This window comes from Vigna unguiculata, chromosome 3, assembly GCF_037176805.1.
Source record: "Vigna unguiculata cultivar grain cowpea cultivar isolate G323 ecotype 2 chromosome 3, ASM3717680v1, whole genome shotgun sequence".
In the NCBI taxonomy this organism is placed as follows: domain Eukaryota; kingdom Viridiplantae; phylum Streptophyta; class Magnoliopsida; order Fabales; family Fabaceae; genus Vigna; species Vigna unguiculata.
In genome coordinates this window covers 16,187,100-16,204,881 of record NC_140794.1, presented here as the reverse complement: position 1 = coordinate 16,204,881, position 17,782 = coordinate 16,187,100, and the positions used below count along the sequence as shown (strand labels likewise).

General features: G+C 27.1%; 1 protein-coding gene across 1 annotated transcript; it reads left to right on the top strand.

Annotated features, from left to right (window-relative positions):
• Window positions 1-11,410: 11,410 nt before the first annotated feature.
• On the top strand, window positions 11,411-12,942 carry LOC114175085 (homeobox-leucine zipper protein HDG8-like). Its single transcript, XM_028059843.1, has 4 exons — window positions 11,411-11,878; window positions 11,983-12,072; window positions 12,152-12,358; window positions 12,802-12,942. Exons 1-4 carry the CDS (start codon window positions 11,411-11,413, stop codon window positions 12,940-12,942), a joined length of 906 nt encoding a protein of 301 aa, XP_027915644.1.
• The last annotated feature ends 4,840 nt before the right edge of the window (window positions 12,943-17,782 follow it).

The window sequence follows — 17,782 nt, the reverse complement described above, 5'->3', positions numbered from 1 at the left end:
TTTGTTTATGTTCTAAAGTGTCGTTAGTTGTATTTGAGTTCAACATTTCCTTACGTTGTTTTGTTTGTAACTATAAATCAATGTCGTAAGATTAATATAACTAATTTCTGAAAAGACAATTTTTATTGTTCCTGCCTAACTGAAGTTCTCGGTAATGTTTATTTAATGCTTGCAAGGATTATATGTTTCTTCATTCTTTCAAGAAGATCTCGTAACATTTCTTCAACATTAAAATCTTTTAAAGAATATGCCAAAAGTTGCTTTATGTGAACAAGTTTTCAAGAGAATGTAAAATGTCAGCAATGTGGAGTGAGTCAGCTATGTCAAACCCTGTTAGAAAAATCACACGCATTCAATAATAAATCAAGAGTATTTAATGCGTCTTAAAACTTCAAAGTGTATGCTCGGTTGCAAACAAAAGTAATAGCTGAAGAAGACCCAACTACAAAGGATTTATTATTATTCTTTACTTCTCAAGATCTCAATATAAAAAATATGTATGAAAAAAGGAAGGCTAATGAAAGTCTTGCAACAAGAATGAGAATAAGATTTTAAGTTATCTTAACTTTTGTGGTTCTAACTTTTGTAATTGTGAAAAAAAAAAAATACTATTTATGTTGAGAGCTATGTAACACCAATATAATCATAACTCCAATAGATGAAGTAGACACATCTAAATTTTACTTACGGCCTATTAAAATTGTGACTTTCTTCAAATGATTTGTACAAGTCCTAGCTTTTAAATTTAATTTCTAATAACTACATATTTTCGCGTGTTTCATCTATAAAAAATAACTATTGGGTTCCATAATTATATATAAAGCCATATAATTTCAATACTAAATTATACGTATTTTTATTATATTTATATTAGTGATAATAATTAAATATATATACATTTTGAGTATATTATTTTGGCTCTTCCAATATTTTTATCAAGATGTTACTGTATATAAAGAAAAGGGTATAAGGCAATCATTTAGCTACCAAAATTTTGGTTACTAAATGAATTTATTTTTAAATTGGTCTCTAATTATGACATTGATCTCTAAACATATTTTTGATTAGTAAAATATTAAAATTGGTCTCTAAATATATTTAAGAGTTTTCTTGTAGTTGGCGTATAAAACAGAATAGCAACTATGGAAAATTTGTGGAACACATTTTATGGTGTAATATTTTTAGGTTAAACGTATAATTTAATAAACTATTTGAACAAAGGATAATGATATTTTGACTCATTTTTAACTCATCACCCCAATCACTCTTCAATTATCTATTTTGATTTTTTTTAGTGGTGTGATGTTATGATCTAAGGGTGATTGGAATGGTGGGTTAAAAGTGAGTTAAAAAATATGGATCAAAATATCATGATTCTCGAACAAATTTTCAGCTAAGTAAATGACCCAAATAACCATATGTGAATAATCGACACATGTCCTCTTTGGTGGTTTTTCTGTCATTTAACTATTTTTTGCTTAATTGAGGATCTTACCCTCCATTATGCTTTGTCAAGATTTAGATTTTTCTATCTTACCCTCCATCACTGTTTTAGGTATTTTGGTATTTGTCTTCCAAAATCAATTCTTAAGAATGGCGCGAACACTATTTTTTAGAGAACATGATGATGGACGTGTCTAAGTTAGTCAAAAATGCACAATTTATTTTAGTTTGATTTTTGGCTAGACGAAGCTATGCATTTAATGGTTGGATTGAAGAACCTGTATATGTTGTAATGAACCTGGTAACGTTTTTGGAATCCGGGTTTCCTTTGTGTTTTCCTGGGTTTCTTTTCACTTCTAGGCAAATTCATCTCTGTTATTACGAAAATAGGCAAATTTTTAAAAAATTACGAAAATAGGCAAATCGTGCAGCCCCCACACATTTTCTAAAAGAGAAATCGTGCACCCCTTCACGTTTTTTCCTTGAATCAGCGGTCAAATTGTCAAATTAAGAAATCATGTAGGGGCCACACGTTTTTAAGTATGAAATCGTGCAGGGATTAACGATTTCTATTGTAATCGATTACAAAATATTCGTAATCGATTACAGAATTGATCAAGGGAGTGCAAATTTTAAAAGGGAAAAAAGTGTGGGGTGAGGACGTTTTCTTTATTAGAAAACGTATGGGGTGTGACAATTTCTCCCATTTCTAGTTGCACCCCATTTTCCCTTCCAAAAGTCATCCAGCAACTTCATTTGTGGTACGTGAATGACACGTGTGCACTATTGGTTAAGTTATGCAAGTCCTAACCTTAGAAGGGAGCCTCAAACCAAGCATAAGGCTTCCGGACAACCATCCACTACAAGATACATAATGAAATGGATTAATCAAATCCGGATTTGTATCCGGATAACGAAATTGATTAATCAAATCCGGATAACGAAAATCCAGATTTGTATCCGGATAACAAAATTGATTAATCAAATCCAGATTTATATCTGGATAACGAAATTGATTAATCAAATCCGGATAACGAAAATTCAGATTTGTATCCGGATAACGAAATTGATTAATCAAATTCGAATTTGTATCCGGATAACGAAATTGATTAATCAAATCCAGATTTGTATTCGGATAAAGAAAATATGGATTTGTATCCAGATAACAAAATTGATTAATCAAATCCGGATAACGAAATTGATTAATCCATTTCGTTATGTATCTTGTAGTGGATGGTTGTCCGGAAGCCTTATGCTTGGTTTGAGGGTCCCTTCTAAGGTTAGGACTTGCATAGCTTAACCAATAGTGCAAACGTGTCATTCACGTACCACAAATGAAGTTGCTGGATGACTTTTGGAAGGGAAAATGGGGTGCAACTAGAAATGGGAGAAATTGTCACACCCCATACGTTTTCTAATAAAGAAAACGTCCTCACCCCACACTTTTTTCCCTTTTAAATTTTGCACTCCCTTGATCAATTCTGTAATCGATTATGAATATTTTGTAATCGATTACAATAGAAATCGTTAACCCCCTGCACGATTTCATACTTAAAAACGTGTGGTCCCTACACGATTTCTTAATTTGACAATTTGACCATTGATTCAAGGGAAAAACGTGAAGGGGTGTACGATTTCTCTTTTAGAAAACGTGTGGGAGCTGCACGATTTGCCTATTTTCGTAATTTTTTAAAAATTTGCCTATTTTCGTAATAACATAGATGAATTTGCCTAGAAGTGAAAAAAAACTTGTTTTCCTGTGTACATAATGTTTCAGGTTTCTATTATCCTTCTTTTGGTTCCTCTAGTTTAATTTACTATTATATACATCAAGAATCTTTGAACCCATGACTTTTTCGAGGCTATTATCTTCCAGTGTTTCTGAATGTACTTTTTCTATCTCCATGACGCCAACACTATGCAAGTAAAGAAGTTTTGAGGATTCAAAATTCAAAATGCATTTTTTTATCAAAGATTTTTTTTTTTGCTTTTTATTCGGTTAATATCAAATTAAGCATAAGGTATTGTTCAAAATTAGTAGTTGCAGCTCTCCTTCTTCTTTATCAAAGCTTCTTCTGCTACATTTTTTTTAACCAAACTATGTTTCCCTCTCTACGGGTGTGTTCCTTTGTGTAGATGGATATGGGGAGAGTGTGAAGATGGATTTGTGTAGATTTAGGTGGATGGATATTTGTGTTTTTTTGAGTGGATTTAGAGGGTAAAGTGAGTGGATTTGGAGATAATTTTTGTGAAAGTTAGTGAAAGATTTAATTGATGTGATAGATAAAATTATATGTTAACATAGATATATTTATTAAGTTACCATAATACCCTTGTGTAAAAAAGAGAATGATTTTGTAATTTAATGTTATAAAAATAATTATAATTAATTAATACGAATTAAAAAAAATATTAAAATTATATAAAATTTTAAAATAAAAAAAATTAAATTTTTATAAATGTAAAAAAAAATTATACAATTAAATTTTTTTTAAAAATTATATAATTAAATTTTAAACTAAAGTTAAATAATATTAAAAAAAAGTTAAAAAAATTAAAAAAAAAATTAAAAGAAGTCAAGAAAAAGGTAAAAAAAAAAGAAAACCAACAACACCGGTGTCGTAACCGGTGTCGCCCCCTTTGAAAACAACGCATCGGTTACGTAACCGGTGCCATCTCTCTCTCACTCAGCACAACACTGGTGCCCACACCGGTGCCATCCCAACCTCATGCAACAACACAACACCTCACCACCACTGGAAGACACCAGTGCCTCGCTCACCACCCTCACCTGCCTGTGCCATCCACTCACCACCCCAACACCTGCCACGCCCCCTACAACACCACTCACAACACCGGTGCCCACACCGGTGCCATCCCAACCTCATGCAACAATGACACCGGTGCCTCGCTCACCACCCCTCACCTGCCAGTGCCATCTATCACCACCCCAACACACTGGTGCGCCACTCCACCTCCAACACCACTCACGCCACCACCTCGCAACACCAATCAAATATTGTACTGCGTGTGAAATGAAAACCGAGGGTAATATGGTAATGTGCTCATAATACTCGCTAATCTTCTCCTTTTATAGTGGATGAAAAAAATTGTGGATCCCTCAAATCCACCATCACTTATCTATCCAAATCAATGCAATGGAACACAACTATATTCATCAATCCGCGCTCGGTTATTCCTGTGAACAATTTAATCCACCCAAGAGAACAGGCCCTACAAGTTTCCTTAATCAAAAGGGTCTTCTTCTACTTCTTATTTGGTGAGCATCTGCTTTTACGTATTCTTTAACCCAAATTTTTTTTTAAGGTCTCTTTGTTTTCGCTGTTTAGAAGGTTTAATTTTTGTTATTTCCTTTTTTAAAGTTTGATTTCGATCATTTTTCATGAATTTTTTTATGATGTTCTAAAATTTAAGATTAAAGGCCTTTGGTCGAATCGGGAATCTCCCAAAGGTCCTTTTGGGGTTTAGTTGTCAAAGTTGTCTTTGTTGTGGCCCATAAGGTATCTATATATTTTGTTCTAACTCTTACTTTTGTATCTGAAAAAAGATGAATTACTTTATTTTTAATGTACTAAATTTTTAAAGGTGAGATAAACGAGATTGTTATAGTAAGTTTTTAAATTCTTTATTTCGAATGTAGAATTAATATATTTAGACAATTTTTGTTTACTATATTTGTGGTTTGATAATTCAATGCTTTGTTATAATTAAGCCTTTAGATGACAAAGTATCGATAAAAGTTGAGGAAGCAGAGGAGAACACTAAAGGTGGAATTTTTCTCCCTCAACTACTCAAACGAAGCCTCAAAGGAATGAGGTGATTGTTGTTGGTGAAGGAAAGACAATTAGGGATACAAAAGTAGATGTTAGTGTGAAGGTAATTTGCTGGTATGTTGGAGGTCTTTAAACCTTTAGTCGTTTGTGTTTAATTTTTTGGGGGAAACTCTTATTGATACTTTGATGTGATGTGTTGTCTTGATTGGAAATACGTTGGTATTGATCATGTGTACTTGACTAATTGGACACTTTTCCTTTTAGTGTTTTTGATTCCAAATGGTTTTTAGAGAGTTCAAAATTGATACCCAATCACTCAAGACACAGATCCAAACATTTTTCCAAGTCAAGACCAAACACATATCAAAATCAAATAGTTCAACCTACAACTCATCAATTCAACAAACCACATCAAACAGTTGAACATACAACTCATCAATTCAACATAATCAGATCAAACAATTAAACATACAACTCATTAATTCAACAAACCACATCACAATTAACTATCAAGATGATCAATTCAATAGAAAACTAGCTTCCCTTACTTGACAAAGAGGCTCAACATACCCAAGCAACTCTAAGAAACCAAACTCTCCTAACTTTATAGCATGTGCTATCTACATTTAGAGACATCACAAGAACAATCAGGACATACTATTATGACGAATGATCAACAAAGACTCATATAGAAGATGAAAATCTCACATGCAAGAAGAAAAATCCTCACATGCAACAAAAAACAAAAAGAAAATACTAAGAAAAACGGCTGAAACTTAACTTACGTGACAAAGAAACTAATCGGTCCAAATTGAAAAGTTTGTCGCGAGGATCACTCATACGGTCTCAGATTTCAATTAGGCGATTAGAGGAGGAGAACACTTAAAAGAAAAGTCAAAAAACTCTAGCAAGATGGTATCTAAAGAGAGTGTGTGTTTTAAAATAATTAAACCCTCGTTTATAATCATTCTATTTATACTAAAAAATTTTAATATTAAAATAATTTAGTCTCATTATCTTTAAACCACTTGTACTTCTAAATCACCATTTGCTAGAGTTTTACATTTTTAAGTCAAACAAATATTTATTCTTTATTTAATTTTTATTTTAAGTCAGACAATACTTTATATATCATATAAATGTTATTATATTTATTAAATAAATTTAAGTTTCATTTACAATAAACATAGGTATTTAAAACTACAATATTATTAATTCATATTTTTTATAAGATTAAAACTAATTAATTTAAATAGAATCCAAGAATATTATTAGAGTTGATTTAAAAATAATTTCAAAAATATTTAATAAAAGTCAATTTTAATATAAATATCCATATAACATTTGTACAAATAATAAATTTGGTCCCAATTTGGAGGACAATATTGTTCCATTTAAAAAAAATGGGATTAAATTGAATCAAACAAACATATATAGAAATTGAATTGAATATAAAATAATGATACTTGGTATTGTCCTATCACGTGACACTGTCACGTGTTAGGTGACACTGTCACGTGTTAGGTGACACATGGACAACAATTTTTTGTTGTGAAAAATAAATTAAGAAAATAAAAAAAAAAATTATGAATTGACATGTGACATGTCTTTAACACCGTTTGTATGGTGTGAAATGGATCTAATTGAGTCAATTTTTCAAAAATTTAAATTTGATTGAAACAAAAATAAAAATGGGGATCTATTCGTAATTTTTCGATCAAAATAGGGATGAAAGGAATAATTAAGTCAAAAATATTTTTAAGAAAGATCAATTAAAAATAATATCTTATGACATTTATATAAAATTTATGTATAAAAAACTAATGTTTCAAAAGTAACATCATCAAAAAGTTTAAAAGAAAATTTAAGTAACATTAGTTATTGACAAAAAAATATAAAAATTGTAGCTAAAATATAAGAGGAAACTTTAATATTAAATGAACCCTAAATATATTAAGCTATCAATATCAATTACTTAAGTCAAATCACTTCGGATGAAGATAGTCAATTTCAACTAAATAAGTTAAAAAACATTATAAGGAGAAGAGACATAGATTTAAGAGAAGAAAAATTTTCAATTTTTATTTTTAAAATTCTTTCTCTTTATGAGAGAGGACCATATTATGATGAAGAACTATAAACTTTATTCTTGAAAGTCAAATTATTCTAGTAAATATTTATAAATTTTTTATTCAAACAACATATACTTTTGTAAAATACTTAAAGTTCTATATAAAAACTAACTATTTTTTTATAACTTTTGTTATTAATGTATATATATTATTAGAAAAAATTACTCGAATAATACTAATAATAATAAAAATATAAAATGATATAATAATAATTATTAAATCAATAATAATACTAAAACAATATATAAAACAATGAATATTAATCAGAGATCAACAATTATTTTAACAATAATAAATAATAGATTAAAGGTAAGGAGTAGAAATATCCTAGGTTAAGGCACACGTAGCGCTATCCTTAGAGAGAAAACGTCCCTACTGAGTGCAGCGAAGGATCTCCGAACCTTATGAACACCATTGTCTTAAAACTAATATAGAGAAGAAAAGAAGAATATTTCAGAGAAAACTCTAATGTTTGTTGTCTTTGTTGTTGTGTCTTTCCCCATGCACCTAGGTGGTATTTATAGGTAAAAAATGGAGACAAAAAAGTAAATAGTAATAAGAATATAGCCGTTAGCCATAAAAACCATTAACCAATAAATTAAAGGTCTATAAAAACTTCAGTAACAGTAAGTTTTTTATTTTAATTATTTATTTTTTTAAATTATATTAAAATATTTCTAAAATATATTACACTATTAATTTGGTTATACGTGATAAGGATGTTATATGTGCAAAAAAACAAATTAAAAATGCATCATATGTATAGAATATTTATATTCATAAAGAAGTGATGAGACAATATAAAAAGATTGCTAGAGACTAAGTTAAGAATAAATTGTGCATACAAAGGAACAATTATATATATATATATATATATATATATATATATATATATATATATATATATATATATTTTGACGGATCTTAATCAAAACTTTTGAAGGGACCAAAATAATATACTTAAATTTTATATATTTAATTATTGTCACTAATATAACAAAAGTATATATAATTTAGTATTGAAATCCTGTATGTTTTTCCTTAGAAAAATAATATTTTTTAAGTTGTATTTGATATGAAATTCATTTACAATAAGTTTTTTTTTTTAATTTCATCTCTTTCACAAGATATTTTCATACCTAAGAATGTTTTCTTAGATTAAGCTTCAAATAATTAATATGAAACTTTCCACCTTTAATTTCAAAGAATTAATATGAAACTTCCTACTTATAATTCTTTGAATATTAAGGAATGGGTCTTCTAATTCAACAATTGAATCCTTAGTATCATGCTTGAAAATAGGTCAATAAGTAAATTTGTATGTTTTAATCTTCATGGGTATATTTACTTTTATCACTCCAAAAAATAAATTTATTATTTGATTCTTCATCAATATACCTATTTAAAAAAAAATTAAGACTAAAAAATAATTTATCAAAATCTAATCAAAAATTGAGAGACGTAATTATTAAAAAAAAATTATGATAATTAAGTCACATTTAAAAAATGGTTAAGAAAAAACATATAGTACATAACTTTTATTTCTATATTCATAAAAAAAACATATACAAAAAACTCATAAAATGAAAAAAATAAATAAATATCAAACTAATATTTCCCTATCCAAAGACAAAAGAGAGTTAAGTTTTTTTTATCTTATAATAGAACGAATGAGAAATGAGAGCGAGGAGAGTGAACTTGTGTCTAACTTTCTATTTCTTTTTTAAAATAAAAAATAAAATATATGCAAGAGTAATAAATGAATACAATGAGTAAAAAACTTAGGATAAGAGAGAAAAAAAATTTTAGTAAATTTTGTTATTGTTTATTATATTTAATTTTTATTTTATTATTTATTAACATTAAATATTATATTTTATAAAAGAAATAAAACTCAATCTAAAAATTTTAAAAAAATTATTTTAAAAATATCTTTTAAAAAAATTAAAAAATTTGGGGTGGGGGCAATGGTCTCTACTAGGGATATCAACGAGACGAGTAGAATACAAGTAGTAGCTCCCCCGTACCCCATCTACTGAATAAATATCCACCCCATACTCATATTTGTCGGGTATCCGTTATGTGGGTACTCGCATAACTTTTTAATATCCACGGATACCCACAAGTATTTACAAAAAAAAATAAAAATAAATATTTAACAACATATTTTAATCATAAATTCAAATAAAATACAATACATAACATTCATACATTTTAAACAAAGTCCAAATAACTCATTTAAATAGTATTGTATGACAGTTTACAAAGAAATGATTTTTTTTAAAACTAATTGATCAAAAAATACAATACATGTTTTTTTTTTAATTTAAATTAGAGTATAGTGGGTACGAGTATCCATAGATACAGATACTATGATACCCGTACCCGCCCCGTTAATATGCGGGTATTAAAAATACTCGTATCCGTTACCCGCGGGTATCCATTTACAATATCAATTTCCTACCCGTTGTGGGTTTTATCCGCAGATACCCGTGAGTACGGATTTTTTTGACATTCCTATCCCCTACAAGCCTCCTAAGCTAGGCCAATATATATATATATATATATATATATATATATATATATATATATATATATAAAGTTAGATTTAATTTTAATCTAATTGAATTCAATGGCATGCATAATTGTATATTGTGGATTTTATATCGACAGTTTGAAGATTATAAATGTATTCTTTTAGGTATATAAAAGATGTTGATTATGTACTTAACAAAAAGTGAAGAAGTTATTAATTACTGTAAAGGTAAAAGATTATTATTATTATTATTATTATATGAGATACAACCAGAAAGCCTTAATATAAGCGAAAACAGTAACAGACCAAACAGAATCAGTTTATACTCCTAACAAAACGTAACTTTGACTTTGATAAAATTGTAACACTGAAAATGTGGCGGACGGATAAAGATTATATCTTATCAAAACCCAGTTGATTCCCGTTGAACGAAGCAGCAGAAATGAAATTTTAACTTTCTTTTGTTTTCTTTTTCGTTTCCCAATTCAACTAATACAATTCCATTTGTAGATTCTTTTCTTTTTTTTGCACCAAGTTTAAAAACCATCGAAAACAAAATTATATTTTCTAAATTAGCTTTCTCAAATATGGTACACATTCAATAATTTGTTTTATTTACCATAGTTCTACCTTTTCAGTGATTTGCAAAACTCCCATAAAATAGAAATCCTTAATTTGCCCAGAAATTAACAGGATTAATGCCTTTTCATTTTTGGTTTCTTATGGAGACCAATTTGTATTTTTCAAAACCCTCCAAACCTATATGAATTGGCTTATATCAACGTTCTAACAACACTTTACTTATTCTCACACTCATCAGGAGTGAAAAAAAAATGGCTTTCTCTTGAAATTTGAAAGTTCAAAGAATGTCTCAATCAAACTTGAGTGGGTCAAGCCATGCTCAGCATCAAAACCCGTAAGATCATTCTGAATCTCATTTGATTGTGATTTTTTTTTCACTTTATTAGTAATTTATAAGTAATGTTAGATATCAGTAATCGCTCATAACCTCTCATCTTTTTTCTCAGTTTTATCAGACCAACCTTATATCTTTAGGAAATTAAACCCACAACCTTTTTCACCTTACATTTTAACTTTATCACTAAATCAACTTATATATATTGTTGTGATGCTTGTTGTTCATTTTGAATAATTTTTGGACTGCTGTCGCCTCTTGTTCATATTGATTTATTAATGATGAATTTTCCTTTTTCATTCTTGTTAGTTTCAAGTTACCACGCTGTTGGTAATTTTTATGTTGAAGTTTACAATAGGTTGTATGCTTAAATAGTTGTATAATTAATAATTATTGCATGAAAGATGTGTAGCTCTGCCAAACAGTGAAAATCCTGCAATTTCTTGATTAAAATCTCTTAAAAAATAACCCTATAAAGATGCATTTATTAAAGTTTTAAATTTGATTCAATATTTCCTTTGAATGTGTTACATTGCATAATCTTCTAGGAAATTTAAAATAACATCACAATTATATCGATAAGAGTTCAATGTGGGTTGGAATGTTCAGGGAATGTCCAGATGAAGCTTTCTCAGAAATTCATTCTCAGAATCAACTCATTCAAGGGCATCATCAAGCTATAAACAATCCTGCCCCACACCTTCAGGATAACAGGCCCATTGATCTTGATCAAGAATTGGATGCGGTGATTCAAATCTTGAACAACGATATCGTATTCAAATCTATAGCAAATGAAACAACGGATTTGGAAAGTGCACTTACGAAGCAGATCGCAAACAATGCTGTGGAGGAGTTAAAGAAGCTTTGTACTACGGACGAGCCATTCTGGTTGAAGGATGTGAATGAGGGGAAGTTCATTTTTCAACATGATTCCTATCAGAGGATACTCGATAAGAGATATTGCTTAACAGGACCTAATGCAAGGGTAGAGTGCTCAAGAGATTCAAGATTAGTGAACATGAACGTTGAACAACTTGTTGACATGTTTTTGGATACGGTTTCCTCTTCTAACACCATTCTTAATATTCTATCAAATTTTTGTGCAGGTTTCACAATCAGATTCCATGTATTAACCACATATATATTCTCTAATCCTTCTAGGGCAAATGGTCTGATCTGTTTCCGACAATTGTTAAGAAAGCACAAACACTCAGCAGTTTGTCAAGAGATCGAAATGGAGCTTTGATGTTGGTATGTTTTCCTGAAAACCTGCTCAATAACAATTCTTTTGCTGCAATCAGTATTTGATGAGTAAGGAGTGTTTGTATAGATTAGTGCAGAAATGCACATTGTTTCTCCTTCGGTTCCAACTCCAGAATTCCTCTTGGTTCGTTGTTGTAGACAATTTGAAGATGGTGCATGGGTGATAGGGGATGTGTCAATTAATTCCTCGAAATACAAAACCAGTGTTCATACTTGTCTTTGGAGACGACCTTCTGGCTGCCTCATTCGAGAAATTAATCAGGGATTCTGCTGGGTAAGTTCATAGTTCTATTAAACTTGGAAAATGATTTTTTTCTATTAAATTTTGACAATTGGTTTTCATTTTTTCATTTTCTCTTCTTTATTCCAAAACCACTCATATTTAAGAGAAAGTTGTCAAAATTTAGTATTCAAAATATTATTATCCATTAAACTTTGCTTTTATTTTTGCTCAAAATGATTAAGGAACATGGATTCCACCTTTGTAGACTCAAACAAATATCTTAATCCTACTGATATTTTTAATAGTCTCACGTCATTTAGAAATTCAAATCTTTCCAACTTCCTCGTAACCTTGGAGGTGTTCGTATAAAAAAGAAAAGCCTAAAGATAGTCACATAGTCTGATTTAAGCTACCATTGTTGAACTTGGATAACAACAATATGAAAGTTAATTATAATAGAAATTTTTTGTTGATATTGAGTTTAATTACGATAGGTTTGTTGGGTGGAGCATGTGGAAGTGGACAAGAAGATAGAAAATTCGATAGAGGATCTCGCAGATGCTATGAGTCAAACCAACTATGGAGCAGAAAGATGGCTTTCCGCACTTGAAAGAATGAGTTTCAGATTTGTTTAGAAAGAGCATATCTAAGTAAATTATTAAAATAAATCTTATTTTTATATTTCCTTATATAACGTTTCAACACTAAATTTTATGTAATACTTCATTTATTTTTATTAGGAACTGGTGTACACACTTATTCAATATGTGTACCAGATATTTACCCACCTAACTATACATGAAATAAAATATAAAGCTAGTTTGTTTTTTTAAGTAATTGATAATTGCACATTTAACAAAACTATGACACGTTTTAACAAAGTTTTATTATAAAATATTTTTTTCAGAAAATACATATTAAATTTAAGGTTTAATTACGTTTTAAACATCTTATAAATTTTGAAGCTTTCAATAAAGATGTGATTGTTAAATGTTATTATCTTTTATGTAATTTAGTAGTATTGTCGTTATATGTTATTTTATAATTTTATAATTTTATATTTTCTTATTTTCTGACCGAGTAAAATCGAACATCTTACATTTTAGATTATAAATTAATATTTTATTCTAAAAGGTGAAATTGAAACCTAATAAATAGGTTAACTTTGGCTACTATAGCTCATGCATTTCTATTACAAAAATCTTGGCCATATGAAAATTTAATAAATTGGGTTTGCATGTGTTAATCCTATAAGTGAAAAGCTCCTACCCACCCTATTACATTCATTAGGTTTTAATTTAATATTCTTACCATTCAAAATTAGCTAACTCATTACACTCCTTCTTCCATACCAAATTTATTCATACAAAATTATAAAATTATAAAATAATAAAATAATATGTGGTGACAACTTAACCGTGTGACATGACAAAATAATAACACCTAAGACATACATGTAACATGACAAGATAATAATCATCTAAAATATACATGAGATATGCTAAGATAATAATCACCTAAGACATGTGACATAGTAAGATAATAATCATCTAAGATATACATGAGATATGCTAAGATAATAATCACCTAAGACATGTGACATAGTAAGATAATATAACACATAGGCAAGATAATAATCACCAAGACAGTGGCGGAGCATACAAGGGGCAGGCGGGTGCCACAACCCCCCCTCCCCAATTTTTTTTATTTTTTTTTCATTATTTTACATTTAATTTTTTTAAATATTTTAAATTATTTATATTTTTTAAATTAAATAATATTATATTCAAAATTAATAAAAATTAAATTAATTATTTTTTATTTATTTTATAAAGTACAATAATAAATAATAAAATATAAAATTAAATATATAAGAAAACAAAATTATTAAGATATTTTTTATTTTCTCTCTTAATTATCTTTTTGAGTTTTTTATATGATGTATTCTTCTTTTATGTTTATTTATTTTCTTTTGTTACTAAAAAATAAGTTAGGCATAAACTCAGTATTTCTATCCTCATCTTTTTATATTTTCTCTTCTATTATTAAATAAATAAATAAGGTAACTTTCTCTTGTCTCACTTGATAGTAAACTATTTCTTTAACATTTAGTATTATTTTTTTATCTCATGACCTTTTTGTATATTAATTTTTTATTAATATAGAAGAAGAAACAATATACTATGTGATTTTTCATAGTCAATTTTTAATTGTAACTTGATTATCATAGTTTTTTTAGTAATTATGTCTTTCAACTTTTGATTAGATTATGATAAATTATTTTTTAGTTTTAAACTTATTTTCTAAATAGGTATATTAATGAAAAATAAAAGAATAAATTTATTTTTTAAAATTGATAGAGAAACTACTGGTGAAGATGAAAACATGATAATATGGTTATTTATCGCATAATAATGAAATGAAAGTTTGTGAATATTTTTTGAATCAAATGTATGTTAATAAAACAGAAGATGAATATTTTGCAGATAATATGATTATTTACATCGAAAAAAGTTAACTGAAAAATCTAATTATAATCAATTTCCATGAGTTCAAAAATATGACAAAAACGATAGACATTCCTTTAGATTGTGTAATTTCTTTGATAATTATATATGTACTAGATTATGTATTCATTTTTATTGAATTAGTCTCAAAAATATTAAATATATAAATTTTGAGTATATTATTTTGGCTCCCCCAAAAATTTTGGTGAAGATCTGCCATTGCACCAAGACATACATGAGACATGCCAAGATAATATAACTACATAAGACATGTGATATGACAAGATAATAATCACCTAAGACATGTCAATATAATAACCGCCTAATATTATTGAGTACTCAATAAATCATACAAAATTTATTAGAAACTTAATTAAAAGTTTCAAATTTTATAAGTGACTCAACATAATTAATACTAACTTTAAATGACGTTGGATTGAAAAAAGATTTTAAAATTAGTACGAAATTAATTAATAAGTATATTGATTTATTTGTTTCATTTTAGAAAGCGTGAATTTTGATTTAAGATCTAATTCTACTATTTTTATTTTTGACAAACTATTTTATATATATATATATATATATATATATATATATATATATATATATATATAATATATTAAAGAAAATCTGACCTAATGATTATTAATGTAATTTTATTTTATTTAAAATATAAAAATGCTCCAGGAGTATTGTATATCTATGGTTAATATTTTATTTAATGATCATCGATCAAAGTTAAAAAATAATTAAATAATAAAATAATTATATTTTAATGTTGCTAAAATTTAAAATATAATTAAACATAAAAAATTTAAATTAAAAAAAAACCAATAAAATATAGTGTTAAAAATATCTAAAAAGTAAAAAAACAAACAATTAAAATGCTTATTTATATTAGAGAATTATTACTTAAAAATTTCAAAAAATATTTTTTACTTTATAAAATTTGTTATATACATTTATATTTTTAATTAATGAATTTAATTATTTCAGCTTTTCATAAAAGTTGATAGAACATATATACAATAATTATTCCATATATATATATACATATATATATATATATATATATATATACATATATATATATATATATATAATTTAGATTTAATTTTAATCTAATTATTTTAATTTAGATCAGTTATATGAATTAAACTTTTAAAAAATTAGGGTTTATTGCTTAACTTTTAACTTGAGAATGTATAAAAGAAAGTTTATATCTAACTCTACTAAAAATATTTACCATATGTTGAAAACTCATTTGCTTATGAAAATATTAATTAATTACAACTTTTATAAAATATGAAATATTTAAAAAATAATTGACTATAAATATTATACTTAGAAATGTATAATAATTTTAAATGTAAATTATTTTAATTTTAAATTCAATTTTAAAAATATTAATTATAAAATCAATACTAAATTAATTTACAAATATCAAATTACATTTTTTTAATTATGAATTTAGATTTAAAATTCAATCTAAATTTCTGAAAATTTTTAAATTAGTTATTTTTATATATAGATTTATATTTAATTTTAATCCAATTATTTGAATCTTGATTGGATGGATCATATCCACCACCACTGTTTAGTTTTGGTAATAGTTCATTTCTTTCTCTCCTTCATTGTTTTATAATAGTTTTTCTACCCGCACGAGATTTTTTAATGTCATTTTTTTGTAATGGCAATAAAGAATGAGTGTTGTTTAATAATATATATATATATATATATATATATGATGAAAAAATGGTGTTTTTATAAATTTATCAAGTGTATGATACATAAAAAAAATATCATCCATGTTATGTAATCAATTAAGAACTAATAAAAAACATACAGTTGTATATTCTTATATTCTGTAAAAATAGTTTGCTTTTATAATCTTCACAATTTAACAAACCTTGAATCAAATGAGGTGGTTTTTTTAATAGTGAAAGTTCCACTTTTTCCTTTTCATAATACAATGAGAATTACATTTGCTTTGATGTGCTAAATTTTTCTGCTCTTTCTTCATACCAAAGTTGACCTTTATAGTATTGGCATTCCAAGCAAGGTTGTCCAATATTGAGTACTTCTAAACATAATAAAAAAGCATTAGATCAAATGCATGTATTTAATGTTAAGTTATGTAGAATTGGTGTTTGTTTACCTTGCAACTCCACTTTCAAATACTATTCCCTTGTATTTGTAGTATCTGCTTAAATTGTAGTGGAATGAAATTCATGTTACAAAAAATGATCCAAATTATGTACTTATTTACATGACTGAGTTTTTAATTAAATTTGTGAATTACCTTCATCTGTTATTATTGTTGAAAAATGATTTGTTGTTGTTGAACCATTTCATTGTGTTGTTGTTTCATCATTAAGACTGAACCTATTTTGAAATTATTGCATGACTTCAAAAGTACAGCATATAAACAAAATATAAACAAATATTTTATATAAGAAGAATTAGGTTATAAACAGAAGACTTACTAAACTCCAATTCAGTTAATGACTTCCTCTGTATAACATTTTGTAATAATTTATCATATTGATTTTTTTTGTCTGTCACTACTAAAGAAAACATTTTTGATTATGCATGTTCATTGTGAAGTTCCAATCAAAAACATATACATTGTTTTCAATATAAATCTCAAGTTAGTTTAGTCCAATGAAACCTAATATGTTGCTACTTTCAAAAGCATTGTTGTTGTCTTTCATTTTTTTTCTTCTGTTGTCTTCTTTTTATCTACAAAAACAAAAAAAATGTTCTTTCATTTATTGAGTATTCAAATTGTTAGTAATTGAAATAAAGTTAACTTTAGAAGATGACAACATGTATATAAACATACAACCTCTAGGCAAATTTGATGGCATAAAAATTGCACTTGGTGAGAGGTTGTAGTGGTTATCATTGTCACTCTCTAATTTCAAGAAGCTCATCATTTTCACTATGTAATTTCAAGAAGGAAATG